This window comes from Arvicola amphibius, chromosome 2 (genome assembly GCF_903992535.2).
Source record: "Arvicola amphibius chromosome 2, mArvAmp1.2, whole genome shotgun sequence".
NCBI classification, from domain to species: domain Eukaryota; kingdom Metazoa; phylum Chordata; class Mammalia; order Rodentia; family Cricetidae; genus Arvicola; species Arvicola amphibius.
Window position 1 is genome coordinate 76,538,399 of NC_052048.2, and position 23,207 is coordinate 76,561,605.

Genomic DNA, 23,207 nt, shown 5'->3' on the forward strand with positions numbered 1-23,207 from the left:
CGTTTGGCGTTTGTGTGGCTTGAATAAAGACAGCTTCTGATAAGCTTGGTGGGGGAGTAGCCACGATGTCAGCTGTTGTGGGTGGGTCCTGCTTCTCAGAAATAACTTGGTTAGCATTTTCATTCTTTTTCTTCTGACTGTGCCTTCTGAGACTTTCAGGAAAAAGGTTGTGAACCAGGGCATGTGGCTCACTGCCATCAAGGAGTAATCAGGAGCCCAAGTGACAGGAATAGCAATTCAGAGAAGTCAGTCTTTGTGTGTGCATACGAGCATGCGTGTGTGCGTGTGTTGCTGAGTACAGGTATGAAGTTAGCTAGATTTAGAGTTAAAATATAAAAATACAGCAACACACAGATGGCAGATGCTGTTTTTGGGTCAGTCACTAATGCGCGAAACAATCCCACACCAGTTTGGATTCAAAGGGGTATTTATTTTAGGGGAAAAACTTACATAACACCGTCCTACATGACAGCCAGGAAAGGACTCTAATCGCTGGAGCAAGAGTCGGAAGCAAGAGAGTGAGTAGAGGGCTGCTGCTCTTTTTTAAAGAGAAATAGACCACGCCCAGTGGGCTGTTATTTCAGCCGCTTTTGGCTGAAGGAGCGGAAGGAGCTCCAGCAGCAAGTCACCACCATTGTGTACCTCAAAGTCCCCAGAGCCAATCTGCCAGATTCTGTCTCAAGACTCTGGAGTTAAGTGGGATGTTCTAGTGATTTTTTAAAAATAGATTTTATTTATTTATTATGTATACAGTGTTCTGCCTACATGTCTGCCTGAAGGCCAGAAGAGCCACCAGATCTCACTACCGATGGTTGGGAGCCACCATGTGGTTGCTGGGAAATGAACTCAGAACCTCTGCAAGAGTAGCCAGTGCTCTTAACCTCTGAGCCTTCTCTCCAGTCCCTAGTAATTCCCTCCTCCTTTTTTTTTTTTTTTTTTTCTGAGACAGGGTCTCACTGGCTGGCCGGGAACTCACAGAACTCCACCTACTCTGCCTCTCCCTACTGATCTCTGCATTAAAGGTGTGGACCGCTATGCCTGGCTCTCAGTAGAGAATTTTTATTAACTTGTTGGACACCTCCTTCTGGGTCATTTAATTCATTTTACTACACAGTGGAGCTTTTACTAGAGGACTTGTTTTTTTCATCTAATAACTTCTGTGTTTGCCTTGGAATCTGTGTGCTTGTCATGTGTGTGAGCCTGCCATGCTGTGACTGGTGTCTGGTGGCCAGCAGACAACTTCAGGTGATGATTTTCACCTTCCAACTAGTTTGAGGCAGGTTTTTTTTTTTTTTGCGGGGGGGGGGGGGCGTAGGGATTTTGAGACAGGGTTTCTCTGTGTTGCTTTGGAGCCTTATCTGGAACTAGCTCTTCTATACCAAGCTGGGCTTGAACTCACAGAGATCTGTCTGCCTCAGCTTCCCAAGTTCTGGGACTACAGGTGTACCACGTCTGGCAAGACAAGGCAGGGTAAAGACCCTGCCTTTTTTTTCTCTGTCAGTGGCAGATTGAATGACCTAGGAGCTTCAGGAGATTCTCCTGTCTTCATCTTCTAGGATAGATGGGATTACAAATGTGTGCTATGGCATCTAACTTTATGTGGGACAAGGGATTCGAACTCAGGTCCTCATGCTCTGTGAGCAAGTATTTTGCCTACATTGCCTTCTCCCCTCCTCTTGTGTTCTTTTTTACAGGGATACCTAAGCTTTAAACTTCTTTCTTGCTTGTTTAATTTTTATTTCTTGTGTATCTGGATATGTATGTTGTAGTATGCATGCATTTGCGTGTATGTGAAGACCAAAGGCAGCTGTTGGGTGTCTTGCTACTTAATTTTTTTTATGTGCATTGGTGTTTTGCTGTATGTCTGTCTGTCTGTGTGAAGATGTCAGATCCTGGAGTTACAGACAACTGTGAGCTGTCATCTTGGTGCTGGGAATTGAACTCAGGTCCTCTGGAAGAACAGCCAGTGCTCTTAACCACTAAGCCATCTCTCCAGCCCCTCTGTATGCTATTTTTGAGAAAGGATTTCTCATTGAACACTTAGCTCACCAATTGAACTAGGCTGATTTCTCAGAACCCCCAGTGATTCTCCTGTCTCTGCCTCTCCAGTGCTGGGATTAGGGTGTCTATGGGCACTTGTTATCTGGACTAAGGTCTTCATTCTTCTGTATAAGCACTTCACTGATGGATCCATCTCCCCAGCCCCTTGTTTCTTTGTTTTGATTTAGTTCCTATTACCTTTCTTAATTTTTCATGTTCAGAAAAATTAAATTAATTCTGTGTCAAGCTGAATAAGAAGATGGATAGTTTTGTTTTTCGAGACAGGGTTTCCCTGTAGTTTCTAGAGCCTGTCCTGGAACTAGCTCTTGTAGACCAGGCTGGCCTCGAACTCAGAGATCCGCCTGCCTCTGCCTCCCGAGTGCTGGGATTAAAGGCGTGTGCCACCACCGCCCGGCCTAGAAGATGGATAGTTTTATTCTCAACAGTGACTTGGGCTTTGACAAGGAGAGGAGATATATCTCTTTCTCCTTGTCTGTCACCTCTACCACCATCATTACTGTCATCATCATCACCGCCATCACTGCTTTCACCACCATCACCATCATCGCAATCGTTATCACCACCATCCCAATCACTATCACCACCACCACCATCATCACATCACCACCATCACCATCACCACAATCACCACCATCACCATTATCACCATCACCATCACCACCATCACCACCATCACCATCATCACCATCACCACCATCACCATTATCACCATCACCATTATCACCATTACCACCATCACCATTATCACCATCACCATCACCACCACCACCACCACCATCACCATCATCACCATCACCACCACCATCACCATCACCACAATCACCACCATCACCATTATCACCATCACCATCACCACCATCACCACCATCATCACCACCACCAGACCACCACCACCACCACCACCACCATCACCATCATCACCACCACCACCATCACCATCACCACCACCACCACCACCACCACCATCACCACCATCACCATCACCACAATCACCACCATCACCACCACTACCACCACCACCACCATCACCATCATCACCATCACCACCATCACCATCACCACCACCACCACCACCAACCACCATCACCACCATCACCACAATCACCACCATCACCATTATCACCATCACCATCACCACCATCACCATCATCATCATCACCACCACCACCACCACCACCACCATCACCATCATCACCATCACCACCATCACCATTATCACCATCACCATTATCACCATTACCACCATCACCATCATCACATCACTATCACCACCACCATCACCATCACCACCACCACCATCACCATCACCACCACCACCACCACCATCACCATCATCACCATCACCACCACCACCATCATCACCACAATCACCATCACCATCACCATGGTATCACTACAGGCATCATCATCACCGTGATGGGGAAGAGCTCATCATAAACCATTTCCTGGCTGTGTTTATCACACGAGTAGATTTTATAATTTGCTTTGTTTAAGAGCTGTGGCTCAGGCTGGCATGAGACTCACCCTATGCTGAGGCTGGCCTTGAGTTCTCAGTCCTCTTGACTCTACTTCTTAGGGGCTAGGGTTGTAGACATATGCCACCACACCTGGCTTATAATTTGCTTTCAAAATTGTAACTGATTTTCCCTTTGCTTCTTAAAAATATAGTTTATGAAAATATTTAACCCCGCGGAAAGAGGTCAGGCACCAAAGTATTTTCTGGAGATGCCTAGATTCTCTTAAACCATTGGCACTGAATGTGGAAGAGTCCCGGAAGTACTGTCTAGAGATGCAAAGGGCTGTTCTCCAGGGCCTTATCTACTAAGGAAGGCTTTGTGAGGATGCTGTGAACAGAATCAAGCTGCAGAAGGGGACTGAATCACGTGACCCAAAAGAACTTATTGTTTGAAATTCTGCATGTGGCAATGGGCTAAGAGGCAGAAGAGAGAGGTGTTAACCTAATAAAATTGAGCTTATTATGATTGTCATTTTAATTTAATATCAAATACAAGAAAGGCACAGTGATGCTGACCATGGACAGTGCTAAGAACCCCAAAATTTCAATTCTCCCTCCCTTTTTTGAGAAAGGTTTCCCTGTTTAGCCCATGTTGTCTTCTTGCCTCAGCTTCCTAAGCGCTCCACACCTAACTCATGAGTCAGTTGCCCAGGAGGACAGACAAGGGCTTCAGATTTCCCAGAAGTGAAGTTCCAGATGGCTGTAAATCACCTGACATGGGTGTTGGGAACTGAACTCTGGTCTTCTGCAAGAACAATAAATACCTTTAACTCAGTCCTCTCAACTCTCCCCCCCCACCACAACAACAACGATAATAAATAATAATGATAATGTTCCAGAAGTCTTGAATTTGGAGTTAATCTGGGTTCTCCATGGATCCTAAACTCGGGAAACATCTGTAAGGAAGATCAAAGTTTGTTGTGGATGTGTATGTGTGATTTTTATTTCCAAGGAGAAAGTCAATACCGTTTGTTGCTCTCAAATGGTCTTCAGTATAGTAGAGACCCACTAAGTTAATCTATTCCTTTCTGACAGAATTGGGAACTGAGACTAAAGGGATCTTAACCTTTCCCAGGTCACAGTCACAGGGCAAGCTTGAGTGTCTCCATTGTGCCTTATCCAAGTTATTACTCCTCACTGCTACCCCCAAATCAGCGTGTTCTAAGCATTGCCTACTTAATTCTCTTTTGTTCATATCAGTGCAATTATTATTATTATTTAGTGTTAGTAAAAGAAAGTGCAGGTCTAGAGATGTAGCTCAGAATCTTACCTAATGTGCAGAAAAACAATATCTGCTATTAACTTCAGAAAAATCAAAAGTTGATTTTGGAGCCAGAGAACTGTTCAGTCCATAGACCAGGTAAGAAACAGGAATATGGTGGCTGGTGGCAAGACAGCTTGGCGGGTCAAGCACTAGCAATGCACCCTGAGAAACTGAGTTCAGATTTCTAAAACCAGATGTGGCAGTGTCTGTAATGCCAACTCCTCTACATCGATATGGGAGGTAGAGTCAAGAGTCCTCAGAAGAAGCTCATGGGCCTGAGGTTGTCCTCTGAGCTCCATGGATCTGCGTGGCACTTGTGTACCCACACTCACATACAAACACACATGCACACACACATGTGCGTGCACACACATACAGAGAGAGAAAGAGAGAGAGAGAGAGAGAGAGAGAGAGAGAGAGAGAGAGAGATATTAAAAAACAGGAATATACACGCAATTAAAAGGGGGAAGGTCTTTGCAGTAGTAAACCAATACATTATAATCTCTTGTTGCTGTAACAAATTACCATAACCATATGGCCTTAAGACAACATAGGTTCTCTATCCGTTCTGGGGTTAGGAGTCTAAAATGGGATGATGATTCTGTTTGTTCTCTTTTCCAGCTTTTAGAGGTCATGCCTAGATAGGAAGAAGGCTCACAGTTTTCCTTCTGCATCTTTTTTTTTTTTTTTTTTTTTTTTTTTAATGTGCTAGAGTGTTTTGTCTGCATGGATGCCATGCCTGGGTGCCCATGGAGGCCAGAAGAGGGTGCTATATCCCCTGAAACTGGAGTTATAGGCAATTATCAATCGTCAAGTTGGTGCTGGCAAGTGAACCCTGGTCCTCTGCAAGAATGGCAAGTGCTCTTAACTCATTTCTGGAGAGAGATGAGCCCCCTCTCTGCAATCTGAAAGTCCTTCATCTTAACTACATATGCAAAGTCCCTTCGACACATTACCAGGTTCTGGGAATTAGGACCTCGACATTTTCAGAGACCCTTTCCAGCCTCTACAACTATACCCTATTATATAACTTTTCTAGATTAATTCAGCTCATCACAAAAATACATTAAGAAGCAAGGACAGTTACTGGATTTTTCTTTTAGATTCCTTTCCTTTTTTCCTGTGCTGAAGGATGAACTCAGTGTCTGTACATACTGGGCAAATGGTATATCACTGAACTATACCCCAGCCCCCACCCCTTTTTCTGCTTTTTACCTAACAGGGTTTCTCTATATAGCCCTGGCTGTCCTGGAACTAGCTCTTGTAGACCAGGCTGCCCTCCAACTCTCAGAGATCCGCCTGCCTCTGCCTCCTGAGTGCTGGGATTAAAGGTGTGCACCAGCACCACTTGGCATCCCTTCCGAATGATCTGGTTAAGAACTGACAGTACCCAGGGTTGTGCATGTTTCTGTGTGTTAAGTAAAATGAAAAGGGGGAACATGAGAAAAAATTGAATATTTTTAAAGAGACTGTGTTAATCAGGTTGTTTTTGAAAATCAAATCAGTTATGTGCCCTCCTAGGCCCAGTGGGGACATCTGGGCTTTTTGTCGGTGTATTTTATGTGAGTCCATGGAAGAGACAGGATTAGGCCTGCTGCATGCAGTAGCACACATGTGGCTTCTAAACTGGTAACAGCTGCTGGGTGGGTGGTGGAGGACAAGCAATGTTATAAAAGGAAATAATTTAAGAACAAGATTAGAGAAATTCTGGAGGCATTAGTTTAGAAAATGAGATAAGCGCTTGCTACATTATTCAAATTTCTCTCTTCAATGTAAACTTGAGAGTAACTATAATCAATTTAGAATTGTGCCTTTTATTTGGTCAGTTTTGGGTATAGACATACCATACAAACCTTTGTGAGTTATATTGCTAAATTTTACTAAATAATAACCTAACAAAGAAGTTTGCAAATAATTGAGATTTTATCTTATTACTGGCTTTTGGAGCGCTCAGGTTGACCTTGAATTCTGTGTTGGAGAAGGTGCCCTTGAGCCACTGATTTTCCTGCCTCTACCGCCAAATGCTGGGATAAAGGGTGTACCACCATGTCTGGCCTTGAGTTTTAATATTTTGAGACAGGGTTTCACTGAGGGTGGGTTTGAACTTAGAAGGAGTGTGAAGCTGGAGAACGGAGTGTATCCACGTGTGACCATGGGAGTGTGTGCCCCATCCTGTGAGCGCTGTTGTGGAGCAAACATTGAGAACTGTGTTTGTGTGTCTCTCAGCATGTGGATGTGGGTGCATCCGTGCCATGACACACATTTGGCAGTCAGAGAACAGCTTTTGGGAGTTGTATTCTCTACCTCTGTGGGTTCTAAAGACAGGACAGCGGGTCAGGTTTGCTTGGCCAATGCCTTTATCTACTGAGCCATCACACAAGTCTTCTCAGTCTTAGTTTTTAAGATCCAGCTTCTCACTGAACCTGGAGCTCCCCATTTTAGATAGACTGTCTGGCCAGTGAACCTGGGATCCCTACACCCCAGCTCCTCAGTGCTGAGGCTGTGGACATGTGCTGCCATGCTTGTCTATAGCCTGTCTATTTTATGTGTACACTGTCGTACATGTCTATAGCCTATTTTATGTGTACTGCTTGTCTACAGCCTATTTTATGTGTACGCTGCCGTACATGTCTATAGCTGTCTATTTTATGTGTACTGCTGATCTGAACTCAGGTTTGCTTTTGTCGTTTAAACAATATTTCAAATTACACTGTGTGTGTGTGTGTGTGTGTGTGTGTGTGTGTGTGTGTAACAGAAGTGCTATTCTATGTGGGTATGAAGGTCAGATAACAACTCTCTGGAGATGTTTTCTTCCTTACCATGTAGGTTCCAGGGATTGAATTCATTGGACTTGGTTACAAGTTCCTTTACTTGCTGAGACATCTGGCCTTCCTTTGATCTTTTCTTATTTGACCTTTCTTTAACCCACTTGTATCCCATACACACACATACACATACATACACACACATACTGGAGCAGAATGCATTCTCTCTCTCTCTCTCTCTCTCTCTCTCTCTCTCTCTCACACACACACACACACACACACACACACACACACTTCAAACATGGAGCAGAGCAGTAATATACTCCTCTACATAGCAGTGCATAGTCTATGAGCTAGAGACTAAAAAAATAGCAGTGTTTTTCTTTCAGATATGGCCTGGAAATGGGAAAAAAGATCAAATTAAAATATTAATAAAATCATAGAGATGTCTATACTGTTCTGAAAAACACACAGAAAGCATTAAGATATACATACTCCTAGACCATAATTTTATGACGGAGCACTGTTCTTTTGTTTTGTTTTTGTGTTTGTGAGAGTGCATCTCACTCTGCAGCCCTGGCCAGCTGGAAGCTCACTATCTGCCTGCCTCTGCTTCCCGAGTGTTGAGATCAAAGGTGTGCGTACCCTACCTGCCTGCGTTGTTAAAGCAGAACCACTGACATCATCTTCTGAACAAACTTCTTGAGGCCTATGCAGGCTTGCTGGCATTTATGGTTTTCCTGTCATTCCTTCTCTCTCTCTCTCTCTCTCTCTCCCTCCCTCCCTCCCTTCCTCCCTCCCTCCTTCCCTCCCTCCCTCTCTCCCCCCTTTCCTTTCTTTTGTTGTTTTTTGTTTGTTTGGTTTTTTTTTTTTTTACAAGACAAAATTTCATTGTGTAACAGCCCTGGCTGTCTTGGAACTCAATCTGTAGATCAGACTAGCCTGGAACTCAGAGATCTGCTTGCTTCTTCTTCCTTGATTCCTTGAGTGCTGGGATAGGAGGCGTGCACCACCATGCCCCACCTGCCATTTCTTCTTTGAGATTTTATTTTTATTTTATATTGTATGAGTGTTTTGCCTTTGTATGTATGTGCATTGTTTGCATGCCTACTGCCCACAGATGCCAGAAGAGGACATCAATATCCCCTGAAACTGAATTTAACAGATAGTTGTATGTAGGCTCTGGGAACCAAACCTGGGTCCTCTGTAGCAAGTGCTCGTAACTGCTGAGCTGTCCCCACTGCCCCATTTTCAGTCATTTCTTGTGAAAAAATGTCAATCAACCTCCTTACCATCTTCCTGGAGTGTTTTAGGGTCCTGACCTTGGACATGCTTGTTCCTGGGTTAGATTCTAGAAGACAGTCAGGTCTTCAGGTCTACAAGTTTTGTAATATATGTCACGTGACTATCCTTGAGGCCCAAGAGTCTCCTAGTAGGTTTGAGGTGATTATGCTTCAGATTAGATGCTTCCTGGATTGTTATTGTATATTTATATATTTATATTTATATTTATGGGTGGAGTTCCAGGTTCCGTGAGAAACTATCTCAAAAAGTAAGGTGGAGAACAATAGAGGAAGACACTGGATGTTGAACTCTGTCTTTTCATACAACATACATGCATAACACACACACACACACACACACACACACACACACACACACACCACTGCTGGCCATGCATGGTAACACCTACCTATAATTCCAGTATTTGGTATGTTAAGGCAGGAGGATCACACATTCAAGACCAACCTGTGCTTCATAGGGAGATGGTCTCAACAAACAAACACACAAGTCCGAGACTAACAAGGCCAGACAAAGCTTGAACAAGGAAGCTATACTGCCTAATCTGTGCCTAGGAATCTAACAGTCACTGCAAACCTGGTCCAGAAACGCCTCAAGGATTGGCATGGCCCACTGAAAGACCGCATCGGGCAGCCACATCCCCTACTCTGATTACACTGCTCCTTTCTCAGATGCCTGCAGTGACTCCCTTTGCCTACAGGATATGGATGCAGGACTGAGGGGCCTCCCCCTGCCTCTGCAGTTTGGTCATCTTCCAACATTATTTCCTAGAGCAGGGAATTCTATGAGCTCACCGTCTGACATGTGTCTGCACACTACCTGTCCTCAAGCCTTTGACTGCCATCAGTGCTTCTTCTTGGTCACCTTCAGAGAGTTAGAATAATGTCTCTTTACTGTCCATGGACTGAGTTTCTGGATGCCTTGCCTCCCACACCTTGGTGGGAATAAAGTCTCCCTCCCTCGAATTACAGTTCAGCTGTCTTCATTCGTGTGTATGTGCTCATCCTGGGGTCTACTGGGAAGAAAAGCCTATGTGTTGTTTATCTTAAGGACCCCCTGTGATGATTTGAATGGATATCCCCCATATTATCAGACATTTAAACACTTGGTCCCAGTTGGGGGTGCTTAGGAAGCAGGGCCTTGCTGGAGAAAGGATGTCACTAGAGGCAGGTTTGGAGAGCTTGAGGACTTGCTCATTTGGTGTTCACTTATGGTTCTCTATGTGAGCTTGTGGCTGCTGCTCTAGTCACCATGCCTACCTGCTGCCATGCTTCCCACTGTGGTGGTGATAGGCTCGAATGGACTTTCTCAATGCCAGACAAACTCTACCAACTGAGCACCCAGGGGATGCAGTTTTAAGCAGTTTGGGAACACAAAGGCATTGGCCCAGTCCTATGGGCTCTATGATATTTTTGCAGGCCTGTTCATTCACCATGCAGATGCCTTGTCTCTGCCTTTATCTGTTATGGGTGGTTATCCCCATACAAGGAGCTGCACGTAGCTGCCATTCTCATCCTCTTGACTCTGACAGATAACAGACCCCAGGGCAGGGCTTCAGAGTGAGGAGTGACTGGGGACATTCCTCCAGAGCAGAGAGTACTCAGACCTCTGGCAAAGAGGTGCCTGCCCTGTATTCTGGGAGCAGTGGCAGGCCTGGAGCAGAGGCTTCAAGAGCAGTGTCTCTATGAAGATGGCAATCACTAGCACTCTAAAGAACATATTAGAAAGAAAGTAGCAGGGCTGGCGAGGAGGCTCAGCTGGTTAAGAGCACTAGCTGCTTTCCCATAGGTCTTGGGTTCAATTCCTGGCACCTGCACGGTACACAGAAGTTTGTAACTCCAGTTCCAGGGGGGTCTGACACTCTTTTCTGACCCCTGTGAGTACCACACACATACCTGGTACACAGACACACATGCAGGCAAAACATCTATACCCATAAATATACAAAAGTTAGAAAGAATGGCTAGAAACTGTTAGGAATTTTTCCTAACATGAGCTCTCTGCCGACACAAAAATCCCAATCAAGCCAAATCACAAGCCAAATTAAAATATATCCAGGTTTAACGGGATTCCTGCCCTCTTGGGTGGCCCTGAGGGGGAACTGGGAGGCTGCAAACATGACCATGGGGGTGGGGGTCGGGGACCACATGATTCTCCTTTGGGAGCTATCCTAAATACCCTGTGGGATTGATCCTGACCCCTGGGGAGGGGGTCAGAACCCGGCATGCTGGGATTTGGAGTCCAGACCAATACAACTCTCAGGCCTGGGGCTGGGGGCTACGCTCCCTACTTAATAGAAACATTACTTTGAAAATTATAAAGTTTGGTGAGAAAATAGGAGTTACTGCCTCTTGTGAACAGGAAAGTTCAAGATGGTCCTGGCTGGGATAAGAACTTTTTCTCCTGGAATCCAAAAGAAATCTGGAGATCTGGTATCTCTTGAACACTCTCCATGTGGGGACCAAGGAAGTGGTGGTGTATTTCTGCCAGGGCAGTGTTTTTGTTCCAAAATAGAGGTTCCCCCTTCCCAGGTGTCCTGAGAATGTGAGGACACTGGAGGAGAGAGAACGTGAGTTGCCTGGCCCAAGCTTGCCACAGGGCACAGGATAAGCAGGGCAGGATGATGTCTGTGGGTCTTGTGCCCAGAGCTGAGTGGTGAGCACCTGCTTTACACTTGCTATTCTTTTTTTAAATTTACTTTTTAAAATTTAAAAACAAACTTTTTTAAAAAAATTTTACATACCAATCCCAGTTCCCCCTCCATCCTGTCCTCTTGCTCTCCTCACCTTTCCTTCCTGCATCCACTCCTCAGAGAGTGGTAAGATCTCCCATGGGGTGTCAGCAAAGTCTGGCACATCAAGTTGAAGGCAAGACTAACAGCTCCCCACCCCCACTGCCCCAGATCTTGGGTGAGCAAGGTATCCCTCCATAGGGAATGGACTCCAAAAAGCCAGTCATGCACTAGGGATAAATCCTGGTCCCACTTCCAGTGGCCCCACAAATTACCCAAGCCACACAACGGTCACCCACATTTAGAGGGCCTAGTTCAGTCCTATGCAGGTTCCCCAGCTGTCAGCTCCCATCAGCTCAGGTCAGCTGTTTAAGTGGGTATCCCCATCATGATCTTGATCCCCTTGCTCATATTATCGCTCCTCCTTCTCTTTGACTGGAATCCAGGAGCTCAGCCCACTGCTTAGCTGTGGCTCTCTACATCTGCTTCCATCAGTTACTGGATGAAGACTTGGTGATGACAATTAGGGTAGTCATCGATCTGATTATAGGGGAAGCCACTTCAGGCACCCTCTCCACTATTGCTTGGAGTCTTAGCTGGGGTCATCCTTGTGGATTCCTGGAAATTTCCATAGTCAGGTTTCTCCCTAATCCGATAATGAATCTCTTTACCAAGATGTCTTTTCCCTTGCTTTCCCTCTCTGTCCCTCCCACAACTCAGCCATCCCATTCTCTCATGTTCTCCTCCCCCTCTTCTTCCTCTCCCTCTCCCCTACACTCCCAGTTTACTCAGGAGATCCTATCTATTTCCCCTTCCCAGGGGATCCTTGCATGTCTTTCTTAGTTATTCTTGTTTCTCCATTTAACTCTTGGTCACCTTGACAATGGGAAAACTGGAATTTCTATTATTTATTTATGTATTATGTCTATGTATGTGAGTACCACATGGAGTTGTAGGCATTTATACACTGCCTGATATGGGTGCCAGGAACCACTTACATCCTCTGAAAGAGTAGAAAGTACTCAACCACTGAGCTATCTTTTCAGTTCCTTATTGTTTTTGTTTTTTTTTTTTATGAAAGAGAGAGAGAGAGAGAGAGAGAGAGAGAGAGAGAGAGAGAGAGAGAGAGAGAGAGAGAGAGAGAGAGATCAGAAGGTGTTCGATCCCCTGGAGCTAGAGTTTCAGTGGTTGTAAGTTGTTTGATGAGGGTGTTGGGAACTGACCCAGGGTCCTCTGGAAGAGCAGGAGATGCTTTTAACTGCTGAACTGTCTCTCCAGTCCCTGGAACTTCTTTACAATTTTCTTTTTGACTAAGTTTTTTTTTTTTTTTTGTGGTTGAGTTTGAGTCAAGGTCTCTCATTTCCCAGGTCGGCCTTAACTGACTATCTTCAAATTTAAGAATGACCTTGAAATTTGGATGTTCCTGAATTTAGCTCCTGAGTATTGAGATTTCAGGTCTATACAACCATCCCCTGAATCTTCATCACTTTCTATTGCTGTTATGAGACACTGTGACCAACGCAACTCAGAACATAGAGGTTATTTCAGGTGACAGTTTCAAAGGATTAGAATCCACGACCATTGCAGTAGGGAGCAAGGCAACAGGCAGCTAGGCATGGAGGGGAGCAGTAACTGAGAGCTCACATCTTCAGATAACAAGGAGGCAGAGAGAGCTAACTGGTAATGGCACTGGCTTTAGAAACCTCAAAGCCCACCTCCAGGGACACACCTCTTCCAACTTCCCTGCTCACTGCCCCAAACACCAAGGCAATGCAGGAGAGCTCACCCTGGTGGTGAAGAAAAGGAGGGCAGGAAGGCTGCAACTACCCAGGCCCAGAAACAGGGTTATGTGTTGGCCCACCCCAGTGTCTACAGCATCTGTGATCTGCTGGAGCATGAAGGGACCAGTCCTGCAGACTCAAAGCTGCAGGATTCCACAACACAGGGCAACAGCAGGATAACTAAGAGGAGTTTCAGTGAGGATCCAGCATTGATAGTGTAGCTGAAACCAGAGGTCGAACCAGACCAATGGCTGATTCATTTGCAATGAACACTTGCAAGAAAAGATACATAGACAAAGGGGTAAACAGCATGACTCACTATGTCACACTGCAGCTTCCACAATGAGATTCCCCCTCTCCTTTTTTCTTTTTTCTCTTAAATTTTATCTAGGGGTGGGAGTGCTGCAAGGGCGGAGGGCGGATACGCAGGGACAGGAAATGAATGGGATCGAGATGCATGATTTGAAGACACAAAGAATAAATAAAAAGTAAAAAAAAATAATTTAAATATTTTTTCAAAAAAAGAAGTGGGGGGGTTAAGCAGATAAGCAACAGAGAACAGTGCAGTCATAAGGGACAAAGAGGAACAAGCCAGAACTCCACCTAAGGATGCCACCAGGGGATAGAAAAGCTCCAGGACAGGCAGCTCCTAGGAGGAGGCAAGGAACTTGTGATGCACAGGCCCAGGAGGGCACAAAGAGAAACAGAGCAGCTAGCTCCATGGGGAACAGAACAAGGAAAAGATAGAAGAGCCAGGAGCATGTGGAGAAGCTGTGGGAATTTAGTAGCAGCTCCTAAGGAGAAGTAAGGAAGTTCCAGTAAGGAGTTGAGAGGAACCGTGAGGGAGCAGAAGGCGTAAGTGTTGTAGTAGCAAGAGTTTCAATCTGGGGCATCGCCAAGTGGACTGAGAGATTTGTCAGAGAGCAATGTCCAAAATCACTGAGGAGAGGCATCCCTTTCTATGTGATTGGGGCCCAGTAGGATGAGAGAAAGCTTTCTGGCATACCAGTGTGACTTTCATAGTGAAAACCAAAACAAAACAGGGAGCTCCATAGTGACACCCAGAAGAAAAGGAAAGACAGGTGGTTAGAACAGGGAGAGGAAGAATCAGCTGGCGAGGTGCAAGCGACTTGGTGAGTAGGATGCACACGTGGGGGAGCCCTGAAGGGCATAGGAGGGAGATGAACACTTGGGGGAGCCCTGAAGGGCATAGGAGGGAGATGCCCATGTGATGGGGCCCTGAAGGGCATAGAAGGGAGATGCCCACCTTGTGGGCGGCCCAAAAAAGCATAGTATGGAGAGAAGACACTTAATGAATTGGGGAGGAGGGAGGGCTGGTTAGTTAAGTTGAAGAAGAGGACTCTAGAATCAAATTTGGTGGGTTGCAAAAGCCAGCAGAAGCAAATGATTTGTACACACCTTAAGAGAGTCAGATCAGCAGCTTGGTTCAGAGCAGCTGAGTTTCTTGGGAAGGAAACTTATTTAAGCCATTCCTATGGTTTTGGCACTAGGTGAATAAAAAAATAAATAAAAAGGAGAGGCTGGAGAGATGGCTCAATGGTTAAGAGCACTAGCTGCTCTTCCAAAGGACCTGGGTTTAATTCCCAGCACCCACATGACAGCTCACAACAATTTGTAACTTCAGTTTCAGGGGATCTGACACCTTCACACAGACATACATGCAAGGAAAACACTAACTAGCATAAAAATAAGTAAATTAAAAAAATTAAGTTTATTATGGCTGGGCTGTGGTGTGGCATGCCTTTAATCCCAGCACTCAGGAGGCAGAGGTAGGCTGATCTCTATAAGTTTGTGGCCAGCCTGGTCTACAGAACTAGTTCCAGGACAGCTGGGGCTGTTACTCAGAGAAACCCTGTCCCAAAAAACAAAACAAAAAAAAAAACCAAAAAGCAAAAAACAAAACAAAAAAAAACTAAAGGAAAGAAAAGAAAAAGAAATAAAATATTATGGATAAAAGTCGAGTGTGAACAGAAAGCAGAGTCAGGAATATCTGGGAAAGTCCAGAGTGGTCATGACCCTGAACCATGTGGGGAGATGGGGAGGGAGAAGGGGGGAAATCGAACGTAGCAACCTGGAGGTCAAAGGTACAAAACAGGGACAGGTAACCAAAATGTCTGGATTATATAGGAAAGAGCTTCTGGGGGAAGGGCAGCTCAATCCTTGGACTGGAGAGTTCAGGGCAGAGAGTGAGGTATGCCAGCCATACCCTGTAAAAGGTAGGAATTGAGGGATGCTGGTGAACCAGGTCTGCTTTAATATGTTAAATGTTCACCTCAAACATTTGTCCCTGGTTTGAAACTGAAGAGTGTCCTAGTTTCATTTCTGTTGCTATGATAAAATACCTTGAGAGAAATGACATGGAGGAAGAAGGGTTTATATGGCTTAGATATTACAGGTCGCAGCCCATCGTTTCAGGAAAATCAAGATGACATCACAGTCAAGTGCAGAGATACAGTAAACATGTGCTAGTTTGCCTTCTGCGAACCGGCATCACTTCTATACTGTTCAGAACCCATCCATGTCCCAAGGGATGGTTACAGCTCCCTACATCAATTAATTACCAAGATATCAAGACATCCCCACAGGCTAATCAGATCTGGCCAGTTCCTCACTGAGACTCACTTACAGGTGAACCTGAGCTATGTGAGGTTGACAGTTAAAACTGACCAACACGGTGCGGAAATATACTTGAGCTGGTAGGAATTTGATTCACGGCTTAGCGAGTGATTGTATATGTCTCCCTGTTTCTCAGCCGTGGGCAAAGATTTTACTGTAAGAACCTCAGGGATCTCCCCACAGCTTTCTCCTGGTCAAAGTCACTCTGACGACATTGGGGCCATACAGTTCGAACCTATTTCTAGGGATATAATGTAGGAGCTTGCTCCTATAATAATTGTACGTGCTCTGTTCAAAGTATATTAAGTCAGTTCGTAGGCACCTAGAGGCCAGGCCAGTTAAAGCACATTCCTTCCTTCTGAGTCAGCCTGGGGAACCTTGTCCCAGTAAGCCATAGGTTGTGTGGACCAGAGAAGGGTAGGGCAGGACATCTGGTTCATTCTTGGTACAGGCCAAGTCCAGAAGTAAAAAGCACTTTGTAGTTGAACTAGGAGGATCAGAAATTCAAGGTCTCCTATGCAGTGAACTGGAGGTTAGCCTGGGCTGTATGAGACATTGTCAAGAAACCAAACACAAGGTGGAGCGATGGCTCAGCAGTCAAGAGTGTCTACTGCATTTGCAGTTTAGTTTCTAGCACCCACATCAGGTGACCTCTATTCCTTTAAAATGGATTATTTGGGGGCATGTTAAAATTACATTTGTGTGTGTGTGTGTGTGTGTGTGTGTGTGTGTGTACATACACACGTGTGTTAGCATGTCACGAAGTGCATGTGGAGGCCAGAGGACAGCTTGCAGGTGTTCTTTCCTTTTACTCTGTGGGTCCTGAAGATTGAACTCATGCTGTCAGGCTTTGAGGCAAACCTTTTTCCACTGAGGCATGCTGACAGTTCTGTTAGGGCTTATTATTATTATTATTATTATTATTATTACTGTGCTAGGATTGAACCCAGGACCTTGTCTACATTGAGCACACTGCTACTAAGCTCCAAGCCCAGCCCCAATGCATACGGAAGAGAGTAGCTCCACTCTGATGTCTTGATGAGCTCTCCTTCCCGAAGGCCCCACCTCGAAACAGATAGTCTAATTGTTTACACTGTCTTAGTACTTCTCAATGGCAATTACAGCTCACACATTTAGACTATACCCAGACCACAGCAGGGCACATGAAAAGGGCGCATTACTGGCAGATGGGAGACCTGGGTTCCAGTTCTGACTCGAAATATGGTCTTTATCATTTTAAATTTTAGACTTCCTCTTTTCAAAATGAAGTTCTCATTCTAAATGTCACTTCTAGATGAAATAAGTTCTTGAGCAGACAATTTTAACAACTTCGAACCAGTGTAAATCTGTTTTTCTCCTTTTTGTTGTTCGGGATGACTTCACACTCCCCCACCTCTGCAGATGTGCCCCCAGCCAGGCTGGATTTCTTCTCTTTATGACTTACCTAGCATGGGCCAATGTGTTTTTTTGCAAAAAAAATATGGTCAAAGGCATCCCCTTCTTTATTTTTTTTATCTTCTTAATTATGTGAAGGTGTGTATGGGCATGTGAAGGTGGATGGTCTCTGAGGCCAGAGGCATCAGATCCCCTGGAGGTGGCATTACAGTTGGTAATAAGCCACCCGCGTAAATGCTGGGACCATGCTTGGCTCCTTTACTAGAGCAGTATTTGATTGTGACCTCTGAGCCATCCATCCAGCCCCAGTACTTCTTGACTTCATTTTCCCCTTCACTTGCAGCCTCGTTAACGTCGTGTGCCACACCTGTTTCAAGAGGCAAGAGAAGCTCCACCGCTGCGGGCAGTGCAAGTTCGCCCATTACTGCGACCGCACGTGCCAGAAGGACGCTTGGTTGAACCACAAGAACGAGTGTTCCGCCATCAAGAGATACGGGAAGGTGCCCAATGAGAACATCAGGTCAGAGCTGGTCCCCATGACAGGGCTTGGGATTTCCAAATGTCAGGCTGGGACGGCAGAGGTGACCTCATTCTCAGCTCTCAGGACGCCAGGCTGAGTGCAAATGTCTCAGGTCCTTCGTTCCTCTCACTCCTTTAGGACTGAGAGGGACACTGGGCATCTATAGCAGTGATTCCAAATTGTAGCACCCAGAGAGGCCTACAGGCCCCTGCATAGCTCCTCAATATTTAATTTAAAAAACTAATCTGCCAAACTTTGAAATTTGGAAAATTACACGTTGTGGAAAATTAGGGTTTCTGATTTCTCTGGAGAACAAGATTAAAAATGAAGCTCTGACAAGATGTACTGCCGCTTAGCAGCATGCATCTCTTTTACCAGGCAGTTTTCTGAGTCAGTGAGCCCACTGTACAATGGTCCTTCCATCATCTCAGGAACCTGCGTTCACAATGCCAAATTCTACACGGGACCATTGCTAGGAACCTTGGCCTAGCTTGAGAGTTCCAGCTGAGAGTCCCCAAGGGCTGGCGGCTCTTCTAGAAGGTTTTGGCGCTGGGATGTGGGCAGGTGTGTAGGAAGCCAGAGGAACCTCGGGGCAAAGGGGGTGCAGATACTGGTAATTAAAAGCATTTGCAGGGCGCACAAAGTATGGTAATCAAGAATGGAGTCATCAATCAGGCGGTTGTGGTGCATGCCTTTCATCCCAGCACTTGGGAACAGAGGCAGGCCGATCTCTGTGAATTTGAGGCCAACCTGGGCTATAGAGCTAAGTCCAGGATAGGCTCCAAAGGTTCACAGAGAAACCCTGTCTCAAAAAACAAACAAACACAAAACAAAACAAAAAAACAACCAACTAAACAAACAAAAAACAAAGAAAGATAGAGTCATCTCGTGGGAACTTTAAGGAATCTATAGGATGAAACCCCCAAGGCCTCGCCCCTCCTTGTTCTCTATACTGGAGTCACATTCTTCAGGGCCCTAAATGACGTAGTCTCCCTCTCTTTCCTCTGCACAGCTCCCGGTGATCACATCAGTTACTGACTTGAACTCCATCACCCATTGTTCTCTTTCAGGGACCATATCCCTGGGATTTCGAAGCTACTGATCTTTCCCACACCTTATCCCGAACCTTATTTTCCTCCATGCTGCCCTTGGATCTGTAGAGAAACCTTTTGATTCCTAGGTACCTGGAGAACCTAGAAGGGCACATTTCTAAGAATAATTCTAACCCAAACATAAAGAAATAGGGCTGGCACTGTGCCAGGCAAGACGAGAAGTCTCTCTTTGCAGGAGCACGTCTGCCTGGACCACCACTCCCCAGTCAGCAGGTGACAGTGTGACACCAAGGGTCTCTGGAACACAGAATTCATTTTGTGGGGATGTACCACCTAATAGTCAACAAGGAAGCCCTTGGGGTGAAGTACACCCCCTTGTGTTAGACTCAAAGGCCGTTAGGGTCCCCTCCTAGCCTATTTCACCTTGCATGTCTCAGGATTTAGGCTTAAGACCCAGGCTGCTACATGTTTCAGTGTCCCAGACCCCATGTGACTTGGTTCCTGCCTGTTTATGTAACTACCTTTGGTCTCCATTCCCTGTTCTCTGTGCTGCAGGCATTGAGCTTTCTTGCTCTGTCTGCCGTGGGCCACAGAATAACATGCCTGCTCTTACTTTAGTCCCAGGGCCAGATGGTCTATCAAGCCCAGTCAGATGTATTTCTTGGTCCACACTGACCTGGTGCCCTTAGCCTCCTCTCCCCAGCTACCCTTGTTTTCTGCCTAGCACTTAGCACTGCTCGAAAAATGCTCTTGTTTACTGAAATCTCACGTGGTGTAAGAAGCATCTTGATAGAAGTGTGCCCCTGACTCTGTGCCCTGCGTGTGTTAGGCACTGGTGCTTGTTGAACGAGTGAGTAAATGACCGAACGGATGATGAGTGTGTCTTGGTCTCCCTAACGCGGTCCTCCCCTCTTTTCCCAGGCTGGCAGCCCGCATCATGTGGCGGGTGGAGAGAGAGGGCACTGGGCTCACAGAGGGCTGCCTGGTGTCAGTGGATGACTTGCAGAACCACGTGGAGCACTTTGGGGAAGAGGAGCAGAAGGAGCTTCGGGTGGACGTGGACACGTTCTTGCAGTACTGGCCCCCGCAGAGCCAGCAGTTCAGCATGCAGTATATCTCACACATCTTTGGCGTGGTAAGGCCTTGCATCCTCTCCGCCTCCCCTGCTCTGTCCTCTGTGTCTGTCTCCTCCCTCTTTCCCTTCTTCCCCATTGGGAACATAGAGTTGCTCAGATGAAAGGAAGCCCCAGCTGCCCTGGACAGTGGCTTCTGTTTCCATGACCATAGCTGCTAGACCAGGCAGTCAGAGACATGAAGTCTGCCCTCTTGCACCCCAGGTATAGCAGAAATGCCTACCAGCCCTTCTGATTCTGAACCCAGAGGCAGACTTCTAAATGATCCCATTAAAATAAATCTAGAATCTTCTAGTATGATTTTTTATACTAGAGGGGCCACAGTGATACCAAGTCTTATACAACTAAGAAGCTTCCAGAAGCAGTCCAGCCAGATTCAGGAACGAAGGCCGAATGTCTGGAAGGGAAAGAAACTTAAAATGATGCCATTTTAATCCGCCATATTATCTCTCTCTCTCTCTCTCTCTCTCTCTCTCTCTCTCTCTCTCTCTCTCTCTCTCTCTCTCTCATCGTCTGTCTATTTATCCAAAGTGGTGTCTTACCATATAGCCCATGTTGGTCTTGAATTCTCAAGCCTCCTGTATCCTCCTCCGGAATGCTGGGATACAGGTGTGTGCCACCTCTCCTAGTCCAGAGTATTTGTTCTTCTTTGCCTGGGACACACACCCACCCCACAGAGCATGGGGAGGTAAACCAGGATGGATATTGAAAAGGACTCCTGAGACCTAGACATGGAATCAAGGAGCCAACGTTCCTATATGTGGCTTTATTAGGCTAGAACTACTGGAAGGTTCAAAGTCATAGAGCCTCATGGCTCTCATTTTGGGATCATTTGAAATCATACAGGAAACAGGAAAAGGCTTGCAGATTCTAGGCATCTTCAGGATAAGAATGGGTTTTCTCTAAAAAATTGACCAATTTTATTATTCATCAATTTCATACATGCATATAATATATTCTGATTACTCTCGCCCCACCCCTATTACTTCCCTTCTATCTGGGTTACCCTTCCTTCCCCCATCCCTGCCTGTCACTTTCCCAGATCCATGACTTTTGGGTCATTTAGTTTAAGCAGCAAGTTCTCCGTTTTCAAAGTCTTTCAGCGGCTCGGGTGCTATTCCGTACTGGATGCGTGTCTGTTGACTGACTCTTCTGTACTGGATGCGTGTCTGTTGACTGACTCTTCTGTACTGGATGCGTGTCTGTTGACTGACTCTTCTGTACTGGATGCGTGTCTGTTGACTATTCTGTACTGGATGCGTGTCTGTTGACTGACTCTTCTGTACTGGATGTGTGTCTGTTGACTCTTCTGTACTGGATGTGTGTCTGTTGACTGACTCTTCTGTACTGGATGTGTGTCTGTTGACTGACTCTTCTGTACTGGATGTGTGTCTGTTGACTGACTCTTCTGTACTGGATGCGTGTCTGTTGACTGACTCTTCTGTACTGGATGTGTGTCTGTTGACTCTTCTGTACTGGATGTGTGTCTGTTGACTGACTCTTCTGTACTGGATGTGTGTCTGTTGACTGACTCTTCTGTACTGGATGTGTGTCTGTTGACTGACTCTTCTGTACTGGATGCGTGTCTGTTGACTGACTCTTCTGTACTGGATGTGTGTCTGTTGACTGACTCTTCTGTACTGGATGTGTGTCTGTTGACTGACTCTTCTGTACTGGATGTGTGTCTGTTGACTGACTCTTCTGTACTGGATGCGTGTCTGTTGACTGACTCTTCTGTACTGGATGCGTGTCTGTTGACTGACTCTTCTGTACTGGATGTGTGTCTGTTGACTGACTCTTCTCCTGTCCTTTGGGTAGATCAACTGCAATGGTTTCACTCTCAGCGACCAGAGAGGCCTTCAGGCAGTGGGCGTGGGCATCTTCCCCAACCTGGGCCTGGTGAACCATGACTGTTGGCCCAACTGCACTGTCATCTTCAACAATGGCAAGTGAGTGTCCCCTTTATCTGAACTTACGCAATGGGGATGGGACACAGTTTTCTGCTTGACTTCAACCAAAGTCAAACTTTTGAACTTGACCCGCCATGGATATAGAATGTCCGGCAGCTCAGAGTCTCAGTCTAGGCTATGAGGAGAGGAAGGCAGTGAGGTGGGTGTCGAAGGATTCTACCTGGTCAGTTCTGAATCTTTGAGGCTGAGAGGTGTTAGACAAATCGTTAGCTACTGTTCTAAAACTTGAACTTGTGGATCATTTGCCTAGAGCCAAACCATCAAAGAAGGATCCTATGCTAGCTAAGGTCTCACAAGAACTTAGAAAACACACTCAAATAGTTTGCTCAAACGGAGCTTAATGAAAGGACAGTTTACTGGTGTGGGGGCAGGATTTAGGGAGGACTGGCAAGGGGTTCACTGCTGAGTGCATGAAACCATTCCTAGACTTAGCAGGCTGACAGAGAAAGCTCTTGCTGCAGCAAGTGAACATCTGAGCCATGATACAGTTCCTTTCCTGAGCTGTGCCATACAATGACACCTGCACAGAACCTAGCCAGGGCCTGGGTTATGGGATAACTCCAACCGTGTTCTCCTCCTCTTTGCCAGCTCCACCCAGAAACCAAAGAGCAAAGGAACCTGGGTGATACAGTCCAGCCCTTTGACCCCAGGAAGGCACAGATCAAAGACACGTGGGCAGACACTTGGGTCTTGGGAGTTGGGCACAAAAGGAGGGATCAATAAATAACCAGGGCCTGATTGTGCATAGCTTGGGCTGGGGAGATCTGGAGAATGAAGCCTGAGCAGTATGCATTGCCTTTACTCATAAAGATGGTGTCTTATAACGTAGCCAACTCTGAGCTACCAATTGGCAGCTTTCTCCCCAAAACTTCCTTGAAGCCAGGGACAGTGATTTCTGGGTCTCAGTTGAGAATCAGGTTGAAGTGGGAACATGGCCAGGACTGTGATTTTTTATTTTCTTCCTGTTTCTGACCATAGCATCTAAAGCTGTTGAGGAAGATGACAAAGATTAGGAAAGCTTATTCTGGACTCTGAGAATAATATTTTCTAGAGTGTTATGTTTCTCTGTCACCTAAACCT

The 23,207-nt window shown here is 45.8% G+C and overlaps 1 protein-coding gene across 2 annotated transcripts in view; it reads left to right on the plus strand.

The window, feature by feature from the left end:
- Smyd1 (SET and MYND domain containing 1) overlaps positions 1-23,207 on the plus strand; it is a 52,290-nt gene that overhangs the window by 2,075 nt on the left and 27,008 nt on the right. For both annotated transcript variants that reach the window (XM_038320108.1, XM_038320109.1), the window contains exons 2-4: positions 17,796-17,972; positions 19,946-20,159; positions 21,976-22,106. In XM_038320108.1, the coding sequence (XP_038176036.1) occupies positions 17,796-17,972; positions 19,946-20,159; positions 21,976-22,106 (522 nt within the window). The remainder of the gene's footprint in view (positions 1-17,795; positions 17,973-19,945; positions 20,160-21,975; positions 22,107-23,207) is intronic.